The 20,545-nt window shown below is 38.7% G+C and overlaps 2 protein-coding genes across 4 annotated transcripts; both read right to left on the reverse strand.

Moving 5' to 3' along the window:
* Window positions 1-5,738: 5,738 nt before the first annotated feature.
* On the reverse strand, window positions 5,739-16,173 carry LOC130989097 (protein TONSOKU). Of its 3 annotated transcripts, none has more exons than XM_057913058.1 (19): window positions 15,636-16,173; window positions 14,583-15,380; window positions 14,199-14,375; window positions 13,871-13,962; window positions 13,427-13,525; window positions 12,784-13,259; window positions 12,664-12,698; window positions 12,303-12,554; window positions 11,810-11,957; window positions 10,405-10,524; window positions 9,356-9,456; window positions 9,100-9,223; window positions 8,824-8,936; window positions 8,319-8,430; window positions 8,004-8,108; window positions 7,846-7,912; window positions 7,630-7,750; window positions 7,141-7,314; window positions 5,739-6,564 (listed from the first exon to the last, which is right to left on the reverse strand). In XM_057913058.1, exons 1-19 carry the CDS (start codon window positions 15,921-15,923, stop codon window positions 5,950-5,952), a joined length of 4,017 nt encoding a protein of 1,338 aa, XP_057769041.1. In that variant the 5' UTR covers window positions 15,924-16,173; the 3' UTR covers window positions 5,739-5,949. The 3 variants fall into 3 exon arrangements, with proteins under 3 accessions (XP_057769041.1, XP_057769039.1, XP_057769042.1); XM_057913056.1 differs by having other exon boundaries at window positions 10,405-10,527; XM_057913059.1 differs by lacking the exon at window positions 10,405-10,524.
* Window positions 16,174-18,837: 2,664 nt separating this feature from the next.
* LOC130989098 (uncharacterized) lies at window positions 18,838-19,832 on the reverse strand. The gene has a single exon (XM_057913060.1). The coding sequence runs from the start codon at window positions 19,697-19,699 to the stop codon at window positions 18,926-18,928; it is 774 nt and encodes a 257-aa protein (XP_057769043.1). The 5' UTR covers window positions 19,700-19,832; the 3' UTR covers window positions 18,838-18,925.
* Between the last annotated feature and the right edge of the window lie 713 nt (window positions 19,833-20,545).

Here is a 20,545-nt window from a genome sequence, read left to right on the forward strand (position 1 = left end):
ATAAAAAAAATCGCAGCCCAAAACTAATTAATTCCCGGCCCAACACTCAAGCCCACTCCCCAACTTCAAACCCAACCCCAAAGCCCAACACTCTAACTAAGCCCTAGCCCAACTCAAACCCATATCTCCTTCCCCCCTTCTCATATCAGACGCACACCTCACAAACACAAACGCACACACACGCATACAGCAACACCCTCTTCTTTTCCGGCAGAGGTAGCAGCGCCGCCTCCGCCGCCCGACCGCCGTCCCCTGACTCCCTTCTCCCCCATCTCTCGTCTCTCACACACAGACGCACGCACCCAACGTCGCCAACAGCCCCGCTCAGCCCTCTCTCCCTCGGTTCCGCCAGAAACTCCGCCGCCTCGGAAGCTCGCCGGAGCAACGGCGAATACTCTCGGCTCTCCCTTCTCTCATCTCCCTCACGCAGCAGGCGCAACCGCCGCGGAGCTCCGCCGCCTCCGGCGTCCTCGCAGCAGATCCGCCGTCGCCTCCTTCTAAAAATCCAGCGGACGACGGCAGCGGCTTCACGCCACCACCACCAGCGTCCTAACCCCCAACTCTCTCTTTCCACCTTGGCGACGACGAGCGCCGCCGCCTCCCTCGGTCTCTCTCTCGGCGACAGCAGCAGCAACAGCTCGTCACTGCGCCGTCGACGCACAGCCAACCTCTTCCCACCCCTGACTCGACTCATACAAGCAGCAACAACAACCAACCGATTCGACGCCTCAAACTCGAAAGCAAGCTAAATCAAGATCAAGACTCCTCTTTTCTTTCTTTCGTTTATTAACAGACTTGAAAAACTATTTAGTACTTGCTTATGCACATACATGAATGTATATATATATATAAATATATGCATATATCTGTGAGATGATGAATATGGATTTGTTTCTCTGCTTTAGGCTCAATTAGCACAGGAAGTAAACTAATTGAGTTAGAATTATAACCTTTTGATGAGGTTTCGGCTGGTGTTTGTTGTTGTATTTGTTGTTGTTTACTAAGCTTCTGTGAATGGAGTTCTGTGAATGGAGTTGTACAAGAATTTCAGATGTTGCTTTATTCAAAATTTGCAAGAGAGACAAGGAAAAAATGAAAGAATTTCAAAGTTCCAAACTTACATGGGCAGTGGCGTTTTTTTTTTTAGAGAGAGAGAGCTTGGGAGTTGCTGAAGGTTGTAAGAATTAAATTATGAAATTATGATTGCAGTTCTTACCTCTGCACTTGTTCCTTGGTATGTAGGAGAAATGGTGAGTGGAAGGAAATGGGGGGCAAGGTATCGTGTGTAGTGTGGGTGGAAAGTGTGAGTGGGTAGTGATGTTAACGTTGGTGGTGGAAGTAGTGAATTGGTGAGTAGTGTAGCACCATTGATGAGTAGTGGATTGAGGATAAGATATGGGAGGATTTTATTAGTCTGCATAAATACATGTATGCTAAAAATAATCATGATATAGGGTGGCTATTAGGAACATAAATAATATATCGGGACTATAATAAATACTTCAGGGTTTGCTAAATAAATATTTCGTGAAGAATACTTGAATGCTAAATTAAATAAATATGCAATGCATATAAATTCAATAACTAAATTTACAAATATTTTTGTAAATCATTTTTGTTGGAATTAAAAATAAATTAATTTTCTTTTATCCGGCGTGAATCAACTTAATATCTAAGTTCAAAAATTATTCTAAACTTAGCAAAAAGGAACGGGTATTACAGATATAGTCCAGTATAGACAAATAGTCAAGACAAACTATTTCCATCTATACTGCAGCCTAGACCAATGACTCGTCCTAGAGTCATCTCGGTTGTGATATATTTATATCTCTTAAGTTTATTCCAATTATATGACCTTCTATGATCTGTTAATCACCATATAATCTACTTATATAGAGATAAAGGACATACATATGCAATCATGAATACAATCAGATAGGAGATAAAATAGTGAACACAGGAATCATTGTATACAACTGTAAAACGTTTTTGCTTTCAGTATACAAATCCAACACTTGCATGTGCGGTAAGGATCTCCCTCAGCCGGTGTGACAAGCCCATTTTTTGTGCTCTTTTTGTGTGTCTTTTAGGTCTAGTTCGAGTCTTCTTTTTGTTTGTTTTGTGTCTTTTGTGTTTGGGAGGACACATTTTGGGTATAAGGACATGTGGACAGGATCGTGGGCATAACAGACTGCATTCCGCAAAAGAGGCACACATTTCAGATCATTCATGGGCACAACAGTTGTACTCTTGTGCCCAGACCAAGTACCGTGCAGGATCCAATTGCGTTCCAAGGCACAGGGGCGACATAGGAGCAAAATCTGACATTCCAGGGCACAGCTGAAAAAGTCGGTGTTTATGGGCACAGCCGCAAGTCAGAGGTCGAACGAGAATTAAGCATAATTTTAATGCTGACTTTGAGGCACAACCTGACGTACAAGGGCATAACGCGCACCCATCAACATAAAGAAAGAAGAAAGCGGATATCCACTTACCATACATAGGAGGATCTGCCCTGCTTTACTTACCAAAGTTATGGGATGCATATCTGATTTGGGCAAAGCAAACATGGAAATAAATCTTAGCAACATGGCTGCGCCCAGAAACCCTAGCCGCTGTTCCCTAGCTGTTGCGCCCAGAAGCCCTAATCTACATGGACCTGGCCCAAGGCCCACTCCACTCTATATATAAGGATGCACTCTCCTATGCCCAGAGGAGTCATTTTTTAAGTTTTAGAGGGCAGTCAGTTTTTGAGTTTTAGAGGCTAGACACATTTATCACTATGTAGTCATAGAATAGTTTGGGTAGCCATGGCTTAGTTTAGTTTGTATTTTCTTGTTTTTTATTTGCTCTGCCCAAGGTTGGTTTTGGGCAGAGATGTTTTCCCCTGTGATCTTTTTTCATATATTCAAGTATTTAATTTTCTATCTTTTCATTTGGCTTTGTTTATTTATTTATGCCTAGTTAATTTTTCCTTCCTGGTTTTGGGCATATCGAATTGAGTTATGGGCATTATGAAATCGTGAGGTCAAAACGGGCACATGAGTTGTGCAGTCACATTCCCGAAGTATTTGGCCTGATGCCAATACAACTTGGGCAAACTGGGAGCTTCATGCAGCCGATGACGTTCTGGGCACAACCAAGTTACAAGCAACAAATGGAACCAATCATGGAGAAATTCGGCTCCACATAGTGCGGCAAATGTGGGAAAGGTGATCGTATGTCTTCGCACATGCTTATGGGTCATTTGGGTCCGCAGTCAAATGTGGATGAGGACAGGGTAGGTTGCGCACGTGACGATTAAAAAAAGGGGTCGGGCCTATTGACTACTATCCATAACCAAAGATGTGATGGCACAATGAAAATCCTTGAACCTATGAGCGATGACTGTGCCCGGACTTAATGAGATTGTGTCCAGACCAGGTTATCTTTACTTTTGATGTTTTTCTTTGTTTCGTTTCAGTTTCTCCTTTCCAGGCACAGTCTTCTGTCCCCAACGCTCTGACCATAGTGATACCAGTGTGACTGTGATCGTGACCGTGACAAGAGAGAAGAATACACCAACTCCTCGTGGGATCGACCTTATACTTACCGCTAGCGGAACCTAGCTGTGGGCATAGGAAAATTATAAATGTATTTGCACGAAGAGTTCCACCGCACAACGACAAAGGCAAAAGGAACCACGCTCCGTCACGTTGTTATGTAAAATCTATGTGCAACCTTTGTGATCTACAACCATTTTTCATCTATGTGAACAGTGTTGTTCATAGCCTTAAACTTCAAAGCCATCATAATTAAAATCGTAGCCTTTGGGCCATGAGATCAGGCTTAATAGCACTAGAATGCGCTCTGATCAGCCCCTGGTTTACCCACCTCCATACCGTGCTTTTGCTTTGATTAATCCCCACCGCAAGTCTCCAAATTGTTGATCTTTTGTGTAGCTCTAGGCTTTGAATAAGCTCTATGTCGACGCTAACTCTTTTTATTCTAGCAGCTTCTAGTTTGGCACTTGTTAGATATATTTGCTCACCATTTTCCTTTTGTTTCTTCGCAGCGGCCCAAAGGCGAGTAATGTTGCATTGGGAGGAATTGAAAAGTGATGCAGCCTCCTTCATGACATCATATCTAGGCTTCCCATTCTTCAAGTTTGCTAGAAGAAACTGCAATATTTTGTTCCTATCTTTGTTTGAGAGGTTTTTGCTCACCATAGCTTAGAGTTTTTTTGGTGTTTTTTGGAGAAGATGATGGTTTGATTTTGCTGCCAACTGATGGCAGATTTATAGAGTAGAATTTGGTGGGAATTTGTGAATGTATTCAAAGTTATGAAATGAAAAGATTTGGAGCCAAAAATTTGAGTTGCCGCCTGCCCTCCTGTTTTGGTGTTGTTTAATTTATTTTTTGTGTTATTGAAACAGCCACCCACTATTTTCTCATTTACTTTGATTAATTAAATGAAACAGCATGAAACAACCGCCCCAAATTTTAAATTAATTTGAGTGTTATCAGATTTTAAATTAATAAGTTAAAATAAATTAAAATTGTAAATATTGAAATAAATAGTTGTAGAGTTGGTTGGAACTAAAACTTTAATTAAGTATCACAAAAAAAGTAAAATTGTAGGGGACCACACTAATTAAACACTAACTATACATTTCTTAATCTATGTGCGAAAAGAAAAGAATGTGACCGGTTTTAATGGGACGGAGGGAGTCGCTGATATTATAAGTGGGTATTGGCTGAATTTGGGATGCCTTTGGGCTAAAATGGGCCCCAAAATCGGCCAAACCGTCCCTAAAACTCGCCCCACCTTCAATCTTCTCTACAAACCCACATTCGCTTGATACTCGAATTAAATCGAGATCTAACAAAAAATAAATGCCCACTTAATTTCACACATTTAAAATGTATAAACTATATTGATTTTAAATCAATATGACACACGAAAGAATAAAAATAAATAACTTAATTTATTTTATTCTCCGTCTTTCTTAAGAGAAATCCTAGGCATCAAAGACTCTTTCTCATTAATCGGGAATTATGAACCTATCTTATATTAATAATATCATTAAAATATTATTAATCCCAGAATAAAAAACATGGGGTATTATAATATTTTAGGTCATATAGTAACCAAGCTTTAAATAGCAAAGTTTGAATGAAGCATAAGATATTTATCTAATCTGTATAGTCTATAAAGCTTATAAGGTTAATAGGTACTTAATCAATTCAATTGACAATTACTCAGGATATGGATATGTTAATTTGCTTTACCACGAGCGTTACTAAATTCTTGGAATTTAATGGCTAATGTGGAGATAAAGCATGATGAACAAATCAAGTTATTGTATTTTGTCACAAGATCAAATACCTTATAAATGAGTGTTGGGAACCAAATATGAGAGGATGTGGAGATAAAGCATGATGAACAAATCAAGTTATTGTATTTTGTCACAAGATCAAATACCTTATAAATGAGTGTTGGGAACCAAATATCAGAGGATGTGATTGCATCCCATTAAATCACATCAATGATATCTTACATAAGAATTAAGTAATTATTTATAAAATAAAGAACTTTAAAATATCCTAAAATTCTTAATAATTTATATTATTAGAGCTAACTTTTTCTTATTCATATTCGATTAAAATAAAGACAGAATTAAAGAAATCCTAATAATAAGAACAAAAAAACTATCTTACAAATAATAAAAAGTAAAAGCTCCATGTACATACGCTGGTTTAGTCGTAGAATAATTGATGCATGAGATCAAACGTCTCAAATTTGAGTCAATCATTACATGATCTATATAATTATTTGTTTATTCAGAAATAAACATGCAAACGAACCCTTAAGATCCGCAGATAATTACATATACTTGAGTGGAGTCGGTCTTACAAATTTTGGGCTCTCAAAATATCGACGACGTTGTATATTCTCATACATACATCTCAAACCTTGCTGCAGCAAGACTTAATGCCGCAGCACATGATCCCCTGCACCGAGTAATGGACCATCTTTCCATTGACATGTCTCTGACCCAAACCAGCTCTAGCTCCTGAGGACCATGCTGAAAATAAAACATCAATGACTTCTCGAGAGAATCCATTACCACTAAGATCCAACAGCTTTAAAGATCTTGCCATCTCAACAGAAGAAGAAAGTTGTTGCATGGGCTGGCTTTCTCCTGAACCAGATAATGTAGTTCGCGGCTTTTCTAGCTCATCTTCACTGTCAGCAACTTCGAGCTGGTTCTCACCTGTATCCAAGGCACACATCTCTTGAGGTAGAGCATTATCAAGATCTGATGCAGCCACTTTCAACTCGTTTTTGGCTGCCGGTGAATAGTTATGCCCTTTCTCTGGCAGTCTGAAGTTGCTTGTTAATGCTTCAACTTCATCTGGATTGATATTGTCAGCCAGGTTGAGTTCTTCAAGAGTGTGATTCTCTGATAGTGCTCGAAGCATGTGAACAACACCTTCAAGACCTAGTTCACATTTGCAGACCACCAGAACCCTTAAACAACACTGTGGATTGCCGAGTAAAGATGACAATTCAATGCTTCCCTGCGTTAGTCATTCACTCTAGAACCATTAGAGATATAAGAGTACCCAACTAAAGAATATGCACAAAGCTAATTTGTCAATCCCATTTACAGATATTTGCCTGCTAAAGAATATGCACGAAACTAATTTTCATTCCTTGTAGACTTACATACAAAACAGCTTGATAACTTCAGAAAATATTACAAACGAATGCACAATAGAATAAGCTGACACTATTCCATCAAAACAACGTTTTAGGAGCTTTGCGGTATTGGTGTGTTTTTATAAAAAATAGCTCTAATATACACTAAGTCAAACTTCATAATGTCAAGGACAGATGCAAATACTTACAGAGGTCAGTTCATGTAGAATGGAAGTTATGTGTTCAGTTATCATTAAGTTCTATTCAAATTTCACAACAGACAATGAGCTGAAAGAATGATATTAGCGGTTAATTTGTGCAAAATTACTCAAACAATGAAAATTCACTCACTAGACCTATTTTCTGCTGATTATATGAGCAGCTATGAAATGTGAATGGGCATTGCGAAACATAAAATAGACCCAAGCCAAGCACTCAATTAAAAGGATACAAACCTCTTTCATGATTGGATTTCCAGCAAGATTCAATTCAAGAATACCAAAAACCAATGAAGCTTCATCTTTGAGACTAACAATGTAGTCACAAGTAAGTGCACAATTTGATAGATCAAGCCTGACTAGTTCCTGGGTGTCCTTGGATAATGGTTTGATCAACTGTAATGCACCTTCCTGAAAAGCATCCTCATATGATTAGATTATGCATAAAGGTCAGTATCACGGTGAAACACCCAAAAGTTTTAGTCCGTCAATTTAAACCTAGCCAAACTTCATAGAGAAGACGAGGTAAAACAAATGGGCTAGGCGAGGATTATAGAGTTCGGTCGCAAATAATAACAGGCAAAGTATATTTTTTTTAACTCTTATAAAAAGCAAATGAATAAATTTATAAAAAAGCAATGAGAGTGAAGGATGATGAAACAGGAACTAAAGCATGAATGATATGATAGTTCCTGTAACCTGACATGTAATGGATGAGTAACTCACGGTTCCAATGTTTGTATTTCCCAGAAGCAACCCAGACAAGCAACAATCCATAGCAAGTTGGCAAAGGCTATCAACCACTGGCTTGCTGAGCTTTATCCCATTTAGACTGAGCACTTGAAACCTAAAAAACCATAATGTTTGTTATCTGCATCAGACAATTTATATAATACAATGACCTGTGACACGAAAGTAGGAATGAGTAGATAAACAGCGCACCGGTTGGTTGCAGTGAGTTTGAGCAAAAGATTAATTACCGCATTGCCAGATACAGGGTGATTGTGTCCTGTTGAACAATGAAGAGTTTTCAAACTTTTGTTCGGGAAAGTAAATCATAAAGTTGCAATGAATCCATCAATTTCGTAAATAGAACCTACCTATAAAGAGATGCGTAAGTGCCGATTCAGAATCCAAAGAATCAGCAACTTTTTGAATTGTTCTCGATGTAACTGAACAGTTCTCTATGTTCAAACTATAAAGAGCTGCAAAAACAGAATTCTTCTATGACTAAATGGAGGATATAAGAATATTTACCATGCAGGTGAAATCTTTATCATGCAGTTCAATGTCAACATATGTTTGTTGGAGACATCGAAACTCGGTTGATTCTTCTCAAAACATGAAAAACTCACTAGGCAAAGAGCATCTTATGATAATCCTGAAAAATAGATAAAGCAATAAGAAGGTTTCACCTTTGCAGTTTCGGAGGATGGTTGACAGGTAAGAAGCACAGGCATCAGTCAAAGAGTTTCCAGATACATTGAGAACTTCCAATCGTGCATAGAGCACTGGGCATTCACAAATCTGCAAATAAAAAGGACAATGGCTTTAAGGGAAACATCCAGACCTGATGAAATAGGCGCCAACAACATGAAAAACTAGAGTCCAACAAAACAAATCCATGGAGATTAATTTTCTGGTAAGGTTTAGTAGTAACATATCTCTAGGATGATTACATAAAATCAAACGCTTCTGACAGTCGCGTAGAATTATGTCTAGGACTTTTGAAGTATAAGCACTCTGAAGTGACTTTTTGTTTTTGTATTAAAGAGTAGGAGGCAGCTTTAGAGAAAGGTAATAGGTTTCGGTGCGCGAGCATACAGATGGTAGATACTATACCATGTGTATTTCCACCTGGTGTAAGTAAAATTTATGAATACCAAGCAGGTATTTGTTTGATAGTAAGCAATTCAAGACCTGAAACAAAGCAGCTGGACCAAGACGATTGTTATGCAGATTCATTATAAGACCACCATAACTTTGTCCTGATGACATGAATACTCGTCTGAGTTTCTCAACAGTGCCATTTCCTGCAAAGGTATGTTTCCAAAATTTGAAGTAAAAAGTAAGAAGTTTTAACAAAAGATTTTCAGTGCCCAACAACAAGCTTCATGGCACTTTATAAATATGAAGATACAGGCATCATTTCGCCAATGTGCAATGATTACAGAATGAAGAACAGATCTCATTTACCTAATAGATTATGCGATAGGTCCAAGACTGCAAGTGTTTTATGCATTTGCAGAGCATTCAACAATGGTGCTACTGATACATCTCGCAATTGGCAATCAGACACTAAAATTTCGTCCTCTGACACCTAATAAAGAGTTAACAAAGAAAAATGTCAATATTGGCTTGATAGTTTAATTTAATCTAGATCACCAAAATCAAATACTCATTCCCATCAACCCCCCCCCCCCCCTCAAAAGAAAATGAAATTAAAGGTTACCTCTAAGTTGTACAACCTCCGGACCACTTCCATATTAGGCACTTCAGATAGTTCCTCACAGCAGTCAATGTACAGTTTCATCACATTTTTCGGCACCATAACTGATTGAAAAAATAAAATAACCCTCAATGTAACATTGGTGAAATAGATGAAATTGAATAAATACTCTAGCCTTTCAGATTACAGGGAAAAATGAAAAGACATACAGTCTCCATTGCATCAGCAATCAGCATATCCATTTCAATCACCCTTCCCTGATGTATTTAATTTTATTGGAAGGTGCTATGTGCACTAATCAGACTGATGATGAGTTGAACATAGTTGTACATCCACAATTATAGACAATTTTCTAGTGAAGCACTATTGGTTTGATTTGTTCATCCATTCCATCTTGCTAAACTGGCAATGCAAAGAGATCTGTTGATACATGTACTTAATATAGGCGATACCAGCAAGATGACTCAAAAGTTAAAAACATTTAAGATCAAGTGGATCTATCTCAAAAGATAGAAGTATGACCTAACACATTTTTACTCCAACATATGAGTCTAATCCATCAATATGCCATAATCCCATGTTCTAACTTCCAGTTACAACCATATGCCACTAGTTTTTTTAATTCATTTGGCAATAATATTCCAAGGTTACGTTTCATTGTCTAAGTACATCAAATGTATATCCACCAGCTATGTTAAACTTCCGGATGCCTGTTTACATGCTTACAGAGAAACTATTGTTAAACTTTTTTCTTTGTTGTTTTTACAAGGTATTCTATAGGGCCACACCTTAAAAGCACATATCCAGAAATTTGGCTATTGAAGTTCTAGTGTTTGAGAATAAACTTTTTTATGCAGGTATGGAAAGAAGATTCTAAATTTGATTAGGTTATTCATTGGTGAATTTTTTAAAAATATTTCTGTGATTCTTTAATCAGTTGCACGGCATAGCAGCATTTAATCCAGACAAGGAACGTGTGAGGGCAATAGAGGAAAGAAATGAAAAAGAAACAGACAAATGCATGAAATACTTCTTTGAGCCTAAAGATTTACCACCAATAGAAACCTCGATCCAGGTCTTCTCTGGAGCATGATCGTTAAAGCTGTATAATGTTTCCACAGATTCAAGAATTTTCTCACTACACTTCATATCTTGAATGACTGGCACCAATCCTGCTGATATGGAATCAACCAGGATATAAGCGGCCTATTTAAGCATATCCTTAGCGTAGGGAACTAAATTTGTGAAGTAGCAAATTGATATTTCAGTGATTGTAAGCAGAAAAAGTTGGTTATGCGAGTGCTGGAATGGTTCTCATGCACAGGCTTATTCTGTTCTCCTTTCTGAGAATTGGCATAGAACCTTCATCTTTCTGGATAATTGACATAAAATTTTCAAACATTAAATATTTCAGATAATGAGTAATTTTATCTATGGAGTTGTGCCGTTGAGTGGAGCACATATAAACAAGTTATTAACATGAAGCACGACTAAATTAATACTCCCTCCGTCCGCCAAAATTATGGCAATTTGCTTGGGCACGGGATTTAATAAAATTGGTGATGATTTTGATGTAGTGGAGAAAGGGTCCCACCACTAGTGGTTGAGATTGAATTTTGAGTGGATTTTTTGTAAATAAAGAGTGTTAGTAAGGATAAAATATTAAAGAGGATGGTGGGACCATTTCCATAAAAGGAAAGTGACATAATCTTAGCGGACGCCCGATATAGTAATTGTGACATAATCTTGACGGACGGAGGGAGTATATAATATCACAAAGAAATTAAGAATTTCATGATACTCAAATGTGAATATCTAATAACAGCTAGTTAACAAAAAATTAATTGAATGCAGAGTGCTGAAGATCAAGGTTATTGCTCATAACTGCATGAAATCTAAATACAGAGTTCTAAATTAACTTTCCCTTCCGCTTATGTCTATTTCTTTCTTAAGGATCTTAAGGAGTATCATCAGCATTCTATATCCCAACATGGAAATCATGACGAGCACATACCAACCAAAACAAAGCCCCATAATTTTGTCTTCTTGACAATTTTCCACATAAGACAACATAAGGATGCTACAAAATAATAATTATATATGATACGGTGGAATTTGACATAGTACAAGCTTCACCATAACAATAGTCTTACCAATCTATTAACAACATCCCAAACATTCATGATATTGGACGTGAATGAGTCAAAGTGCTTATCCATCGGTTGAATTTATCTATAGTCCGGAATAAATGAAGTATAGTTGATTGTGAAAGTCACATACACAAAAACATCATATTGAATATATGACTCTGAATCAATTTGCTGTGTACTATCCAAAGGTCAGGACTTTCAATTACCATAGACCGACTTTCAATTACCATACACCTAACATTATAAATATGGTAATATAGAAAATGTAACAAATTAAACTAAATTCAAAATAAGATTTTGTCTGTACCTCTTGACCTCTTTTCATGGGAGAGCTGTAAATAATAAGAGCATGCCAAATCAACCTTCATCTGCTCTATGTTGAGTTTGCCATCAACCAGATACATGCTTGGGTCCATGTATACCAATTCTTGATCAATTTTAAACCTGATATGCTTCTGCAACACACATCAAAGTAACAGAAATTAGTTAGAAGGATGTGTTTATGAAAGATCCAAGAACAGCTTATTGTTATAATCAAGAACCTAACCATCTAGACATAACAAGTGTCAATTTCTCATTCTAAGTACATGTATTAAAGGTACTCTCATGAGATATGATCACCATTTGCTATGTGTATCTGGACTTTAGAAATTCAGTCTAGGCAGACACGTAAAAAAAACGCATTGTCTGTATCAAGATTTTACTGTTCAATATCACAATTTACAGACAAAAGACAAGGAGACGGGGGTATAGAAAAAAAAATGAGTAAATTTCATGTTTCTCTTATTATTTATACTCACACAGGATTGATCAGAACAAACGTGCACCACAGTGGGCATTTCATTTCGCAATAAGTTGGAGGAACCAATGGAGATGCTGTTGATATTTCCATGAGTATTAGAATCACACACAGCAGCACATGATCCTGTAATTCTAGAATCATTGGCGTGGTTAGATTTAGAACTTCTGGATTTGTGTGAGGAGGTGCTGTGCTGAAGACTGGCAGGAGTAGATGCATCAACTGTACATCTTGAAGCAACAGGTGAAACATCCTATAGAACAAAAGAATTACAATTTGAGGTTTGATGAAAAGGAAAACCCTATTGAGACAGTTGTAAGGACTGAGAAAACCATATTGAATGAGTTGTAAGACTCTATTACCTGGACTTCATGACAGGGAGCATCCTTTTTGTTCACTGCAATCGAAGAGACAATGTTAATGTTTTATCTTCAATAGATGTGTTAAGATTAAAATAAACATGACCACTGCATGCAGCTTACGTTCATCAGAAGTTGCAATGCCTTCCACTAGACACCTGCTACCTATTCTGTCTGAGAAAATGTTTTCATCATTTTCACCTTCATCATCAGAAAGAATGACCCGTAAACGTTTTCGGTTAACTGTAAGACTACAGGAGGATCTGGATATGCTCCTTGCAGGGGATCCACATGGAGTACAAGAAGTGATAGGTGTAGTTTCACAAGTGGGTCTTCGCTTTCTCGTGCCTTTTTTAGATTGAAGCAGGGATATCAAAGTTATATCTTCCTCCGATTCATCACAAGTGTCATAACATTTTACTCCAAGAGCATTCGGTATATTATGTTTTTTCGGTGTAAAGCTACCATCAGACCTATCATCTGTAGATAGGTTATCCGACTCCGTTTCAGTCTCAGAACAGCAGTCACCTAGAGAACCTCCAGGCTGGATCTCACCATCTTTGGATTGCTTTAATTTGTCTATTAAATTTTTTGTCTTCCTGGAAACCAGCCACAGATTAATGAACGCTCATGTAGTAGCCAAAGGGAAGGTAGCATTTACAATGGCCAATCTCAAATGTATATATTCATAGTGAAGTTCTCGCCATTTCTTAAGCTGACCTGGACTTATGTCCAAAGTCGCAAAATAGGTAGCACTACAATTTACCTGGCCTCTTCAGCATCATCAAAGCGAATCATGTGGCTGTAGTGCATATTTTCTAGGGCAGACAGCTGCAAGGAAGGAAGGTTTCCTTTGACAGAAATCCTGTCGCAAAGAATAACAATCTTCAGCAGAGATCAAAGATATACCTTTAGTTACAATCTTTCAATATTAGGAGGAAAGATTGTAACCAAAATGTTTCTACATTCTGTTCAGCATGCTAAACACGTGAAGTGCATCCAGTTCCCATGTGTAAAAGCACACCACAGAAATGCAAAAAATCAGGCAAGCTGACAAAGGAGAATGAAGCAATTGCTAGTAACTCATTGTTTGTGGTGATGCTGCAATTGTCAGCAGTTTAAATCTATTAAACTAATAGGTAAACACACCAAAACTAGATTGGAGAATTAATCTTCAAAGGCAATAGGGAATTTACTTTAAGATAATTACCTGTAACCCTCTCTAAAAGCATCCAAAGCATCTGCAAAGTCACCAGTGGAGTCCAAAACATCACCAATGTTTATCTTAGCCAGTGCTTGCCCCTGATATCAACATTGTTTTCAGAACAAGTGCCAAAACATGTTCCAGTTAGGTTGTTCTAGTTGTTCAGATTCAGTAACTACTACATTCCTGTACCAATCATTAGAATCAACACCTAATCTACATTCAACAATCATTGTACAATGATTGAAAAGAACAGAAGAATTGCAAATTTACTGACAGGCTCCACAATGGAAAAATGAAGATACTAATTAGTTGGCATGACAAACAAAATCACCTCCAAGTTTCCAATCAAATGGTAAGTTTCCCAGCCTTTTTTATACCATTTAAGGGCTTTGCTGAATCTCCTGAGCTTCTGGTATGACTCTCCAACAACCAGAAACGAATCACTCAGTTTCATCCTGTCGCAAAGGTCATTTGCTATCCTCTTCTTCCTTTTCCCATATTCACCAACCTAAGAACAATTAAACATGTAAATATTGCAGACATAAAATTATACAGTAAGGAATTATTCTTGGTACGAGAAATTGAGAAATAATGGCAATCGAAAAGGCAGGTTAAATTGTATTCTTTTTCATTTTTCTGTAATTTGTCTTTTTTTTTTTTTGAGAACATATGTATAAATGATGACGGAGAATTAAGGGCTACTGTAGCAACATACTTTTAGCCAAGCAAAGATAATCCTGGATTTCTCAACAAGGCGATCAAGGGAGGAATTCTGTTTCAGCAGAAATTTCCGTTCGCCCTCTGTTCCTCTGGCCATTTGTGAGTTCCTTTCGAGCTTCTTAAGATTCAACTCTTCAGTTTTTATTTCATTCATCACTTGCATTGCTTCTGTTACAGTTGAAATATTTTGATGTATTTGTTCAGTCAGCGCAATCTCATCTTCCAATGACTTTACCAGATCAAGCGCCTTTCGATAAGATGCAATGGCTTCTTCATATCTTTGATTTCTGTAATGCAGCTCCCCATAATTAATATAACCTTTCGCTTCCCCTTGACAATGCCCAATTAGCTTGCAGATATTAATATCCTTTTTAATGTGCTCATATGCTTTATCCCATTTCCTCAACTCCATGTAAACATTTCCGAGGTTGTGATGGAGCCTACTGCGTGTAGCATCACCCTCAGGGACTTCTTCTTCATGACATATCTCTAATCCTTCTCTAAGATTCTTCTCTGCTGCATTCAAGTTGTCGAGATCGATTTCAAGCATTCCAAGGTTATTATAGGCATCAATGTACTCCTTTACAAAAGAAACTTCCTCAGAAGGCGGCTTCTCCTTTATAGTTCGTGCAAGCTCCATGGAAAGTTCAAAATACTTCTTGGCATTTCGAATTGAGGAATGGTCATCATCGGACTTCAAAAACATTTCGTGGTAAGTTCGTCCAAGCTGCGTGCTGGCTCTTTGTTGCTCAATGAGGTCATTTTCATCCTTGGCGAGATCTAAATGCTTTTTCTGCCAAAATAGTAAGAAGAAAACCAAAATGGTTTTTAATGCTGAATAACAGAGAAAATCTTCAGAAAATGAATACCCGTTTAGAAAATGCCCAAGATCAAAAGGAATGAAATAACAAGCAGACAACCATCAATCTCAAATACGATAGTTAAATTCATAAGCTTCATTCAACAACAACCAAACATGATTAAATTAACTAAACTCAGACCAAATTAAACAAGGTAAAAAGAGAATTGAGCATCAGTCCTGATGTACCTGATATTTTAGGGCGTCTTCATAATTCTGGAGACGGAGGTGGAGCTCACCGAGGGACTGACACGTGGCAAGCAGCTGCTTATCGGGCAGGTGCCTTAGGGAGACATCGTAGTCCTTGCGCAGCCACTTGAGGGCCTCCACGTACTCGCCACGATTCTTGAGTAAGTCGCCGATGAAGTTCGCCCAACGCGCTTCCTCCTGCCGGTTCCCTTCCGCCGCCGCCGCCTTGTAGGCCCTCTTCGCCGCGATCAGCTGCTGCTGCTGGCTCGACTCCTCTTTCCGACGCATTTCTTGCACGGCGACGCCTCAGATTTACTATGAATGTCTTATCTTCTGATTATTGCCGATTCACTACGCAGGTCTTGTTCTAGAGCCAAAGAGGGGCGGAGCGTTGGTGTTGTTCAATAGCTATCATCAGATTAAATTTTCCCGCCAACTCCTTTTTCTTTTTTTAAGGGTCTTCCCTTCAAAAGCAAAATTAGTAAAGGAAAATGGGGTGGGCTCGATTATAAAGGGTTTTCCCAAATCCAAAATACCGCAAGGGGCAGCTCAATCATGGATAATTTCTAAACACAGCTCAAAAATTTTGCCATAGCCCTTTACTTACAATAATGATTTAAAAAATATATAATTATATTAATTTATCTTTATAGTCCTCATTTTAATTTTCTAATAAATAAACAAGCTTATTCAAATAAATCTCATACTTCCTCTGTTCCTCAAAAATTTATCCCAACGTGAATGACATAGGTTTTAATAAAAATTGGTAAAATGTTACTATTTGACGGTGGAGTCATGTGCAAAAATAGTGTTTAAATGATTGTAACTGTAAAATTATTGATATGATTATATACAAAAATAAAACATAAGTAGATTAGGGCAAAAAAAATTTGGGGACATCTCGAAAAAGAAAGTGGGGCAAACTTTTTTAGGACGGGGGAGTATATAAATACATGTAAACCTTTCTAATTTAGCAGTAGAGATGTCAATTCAGCCCTAAATCATAGATTGATTTGAATTGACAGACTATTCGAAAGAGTTAGGGCTAAATATTTATAGCCCTAAAAAGATTTCAACCTGAATGACTTGTAATCAAATAACTTGCAACCAGATAAGGTTGATCCGAAATTAACTTGAGCCCCATAGGACTTAATTGATTAACTAAAAAAAATCTTGTTATTTGTTTTTTAAACTTCATTACTTTAGTTTTGAAAGTTAGTATATATATATATATATATATATATATATATATATAGGGGGGCGCTCCAATGAGACCCCCTAATTTTAGTGAGATCTAGGGCACGATCTGGTGCGTTTATTTTATCAATCCTATGGCTGATATTGTATCTGGAGGGTGATTTTTTTTCGCAGGGTTCGAATCCTGGAGGGAGCAGAATATTTTAAATTTTGTTATTCATCAGTATATACTGCGTTGTTCATCAGTATATACGCCCATGTTCATCAGTATATATGTCTTATTCATTACGAATTTTTAAAATTTTATTTTTCATCAGTATATACATCTTGTTCATTAGATATACGTTTTGTTCATTAGTATTATATGTCTTATTCATTGTACTCATGTTACACGAAAAATATGGGGTCTCACTGGAGCGCCCCTATATATATATATATATATATATATATATATATATATAAGAGAGATCAAATGAAAACATTAACTTATGTGTTAACTAGGAACCAATATGAGCCCTTCATTTTAAAAGATCTATGGACAAGATTAATTGATAATAATTAATGTTTAAGACTTAATAACTAATTAAATGTTTCTACGCTCTTTTTGTGGGATCTTTCAATTAACCGTCCCTTATTTGGTGGAATAATTTAGATCATAATATTAGTTTTATAAATACTATTAATTGTGTAAAATTATTTTAATACTTATCTATTTCCTTCTCTCTCACTCTCCAGTTCCGGTTAATACACTATCTCTCTCTCTCTCTCTCTATTTATCATTTCTAGTGCCAACTGATTTTTCATTTTATATATCTTCGTTCCAAGAAATCATGAGTTCATCAGGTTTGTCTTTTATCATTTTCATCATGAATTTTCCAGGTCTGTTGTAGCAATTTTAATTTTCATGATAACGTGATTTTGTCTATTATATGTTGTTAATTTATCCCTTTCAACCACATATAAATTACACAAAAACTTATCTGCGCGCCTCACAAATTGAGCGCTCACAGAATGCGCGCGGGTCTGGGTCGGGTCGGATCCCAGACCCGGATCCAACATATATTTAAAAAAAAAAACCTCAACTCCTTCTCTCTGCGTCTCGCTCTTCTCACATTTCAGATCGGCCAAGGAGAATTCGTCGCCTCCCAAATACTTGGTCTTGGCGAGTGCGGTTTCGGAGCCAGAGACCACAGCTTATTCCTTTCAAGATCCGGCAACGTCCTCGCCTTTACACTGGTGATCCCTCTTTCTTTCTCCCTCTCTTCGTCTCTCACTGGAAAAATAAAACCAAAAGAAAACCCTAAATTTTTCCCCTTTTCTAAACCTTTCACCGTCTTCTTGTGAGCGGAGGGTTCAGCGAGAATGAGAGATGAGAGAAGGGGACGACGTCAGGAGGTGCCACCACTCGCCGATCCCTCAGCGGCTCTAATTTGTTCTTGAAAGCTCCGGCTCTGCTTTACCTGGTGAAGCCCAAGGCGAAGCAGATGGTGTCGATGGATTGGATTCCGTTAGTGCTCTGAGTTTTGGAGTTCGGCGATCAGCTGCAGATACTCTTCACCGTGAGGTGCAGCAATGGAGTTCGGCGATCAGCTGCAGATGGTGTCGATAGTCATTTTAAGTGTTGAAAAGCACTATTATGTTATATGAAAAACACTACTACGTTTAATACTATTAAGAATAACACTATTTAAGTCTCCAACTAACACATTTTAAGTGGTGTTGAAAAACACTATTATGTTATATGAAAAACACTACTACGTTTAATACTATTAAGAATAACACTATTTAAGTCTCCAACTAACACTATTATGTTATATGAAAAACACTACTATGTTTAATACTATTATATTATTAAACATGCTCTGGCTTTTCTGTATCTGAGAGACTAGGTGATTCAGATTTATTTTCCTCTCTTTCAAATCAAGAAACTCATTAGTTGTCTGGTTTTTCTGCATTCTTGTTCCTTTTATGCAGTCTTGCAGGGCGTGTAGTGTTAGATACGCGTGATTCCTGGCTAGAGTGGCTGTTCTAGTTGGCTGCAGGACAAGCTCCACGACAATGAAGGCCGTCAGGCCTAAAAAAACCTCTGTAAGTCAAGAGATGGCAAATTCATTTGGAGCACCATAGTTCTTTCTCCCTAGTATCACCAACGCTCCTATGGCTGCTGACACCCCGCCTGTTTGGCCGTACATTTTGCTGTGTCTCAGAAAGCTCGTGAAAATGATCCATGGAAGAAGTGCCAGAAGCCTCAGTTCTTCGTAATGGAAGAGAAAACAACATATTACTCCATAGACTGATCCCAGAGCTGTTCCTTGCACTCTGGAGTTTGCTACTGTGAAGATTGCCTGCCTTCCTGTAACGAAGCTGATGGCGATTGTGAGGCCTGCCCAGCATCCGTTTTCTTTGTCAAATGTCAATCCGAGCAGCACTGCGAGGCTAAGGCAAAGTGAGCACTTGGTGGCAAACAACAGCCTGTCGTGGCTGGTTAGTTTGTGAATCCAATGTTTGAATCTTGTGGCGATGCCTTGGGCCTTTGTTTCTGGCTTTCTTGAAGCTGCAGAGTTGCAGCACACGGTGTCGTTGAGGAACATGTGTATGCAGGAGAAATAGAAATAGAGCCATCCTTGCTTGGGATTTGGGAGCTTCAGCTCGAGTAATGATGATGAGTTTGCCATGAGTTGTCTTGTTTCTGATTCTACTTTGGAGTTGAAAGGAGAGTAGCATCTAAGTTGCTTGATTCTCTCCTCGATGCGTGTGGATATAGCTTGTGAGATTTGGGAGAGTTGGTGTTGTTCTGCTGCTTGAAATGGAATGATCGTAGCAGAAGAAATCACGGAGTACTCGATTCCTCTCATCTCCAGCTCCATGCTTTGTAGTCTCTCTCCTGGCTTGATTGCTTTGCTCCAAGGTCTCTCCCACCATAATCCATCCTAGAGATAGAAGAAAATAATTAAGTTGATGATTCTTGAATATGTAGGGGGAATCTTGGGAGTTGTAGTTAGTTACCTCTAAGTAGGGATGGCAACGGGCCGGATCTGGACTGGGTCTGGCCAATACCAGATCCAGATCCGTTTTCATATACCAGATCCAGATCTGGATCCAGATCCGCGGGTCTGAAAATTTTGGATCCAGATCCAGATCCGTCAGATCCGCGGATCCGCGGGTCCAGATCCATGGATCTACTATTTCCAAACTCATGGCTGAACGACGGCGGTGCCGCGGCGGTGGAGTCTGGCGGCGAGCCGAACTGGAGTGACAGAAAGGCGGCGGCCGAAGTTCGTGCGGCTGGGCGGACGAAGTGTGCTGCACTGCTGCTGGGCGGACGAAGTGCGGACGAAGTCACCGGCACTGCTTCTGGGCGGACGAAGTGTGGACGAAGTGCCGGACGAAGTGCTGCACTGCTGCTGGGCGGACGAAGTCACCGGCGATGGGAGTTCGTGCGGCTGGGCGGACGAAGTGTGCTGCACTGCTGCTGCTGTTCCCTATTTCTCCGGCGGCGGGCGGGCGAGAGAAGTGGAGAAGGCGACTGGCGATGGAGGTGAGGCGGCGTGACTGAGACCGAGAAGGAGATGGCCGATGGAAGATGGGAGTGAGGCGGCGCAGGAGTGAGAAGTTGAAGAACCGAGAGGGGAGAGTGTTCGCTAATATTTTCACCACGCCGCAAGTATACGGGTAATTGTAATATATGGAAGCAAGGTCGTATCCCACAAGGA

Source organism: Salvia miltiorrhiza, chromosome 6, assembly GCF_028751815.1.
Source record: "Salvia miltiorrhiza cultivar Shanhuang (shh) chromosome 6, IMPLAD_Smil_shh, whole genome shotgun sequence".
Classification (NCBI taxonomy): Eukaryota; Viridiplantae; Streptophyta; class Magnoliopsida; order Lamiales; family Lamiaceae; genus Salvia; species Salvia miltiorrhiza.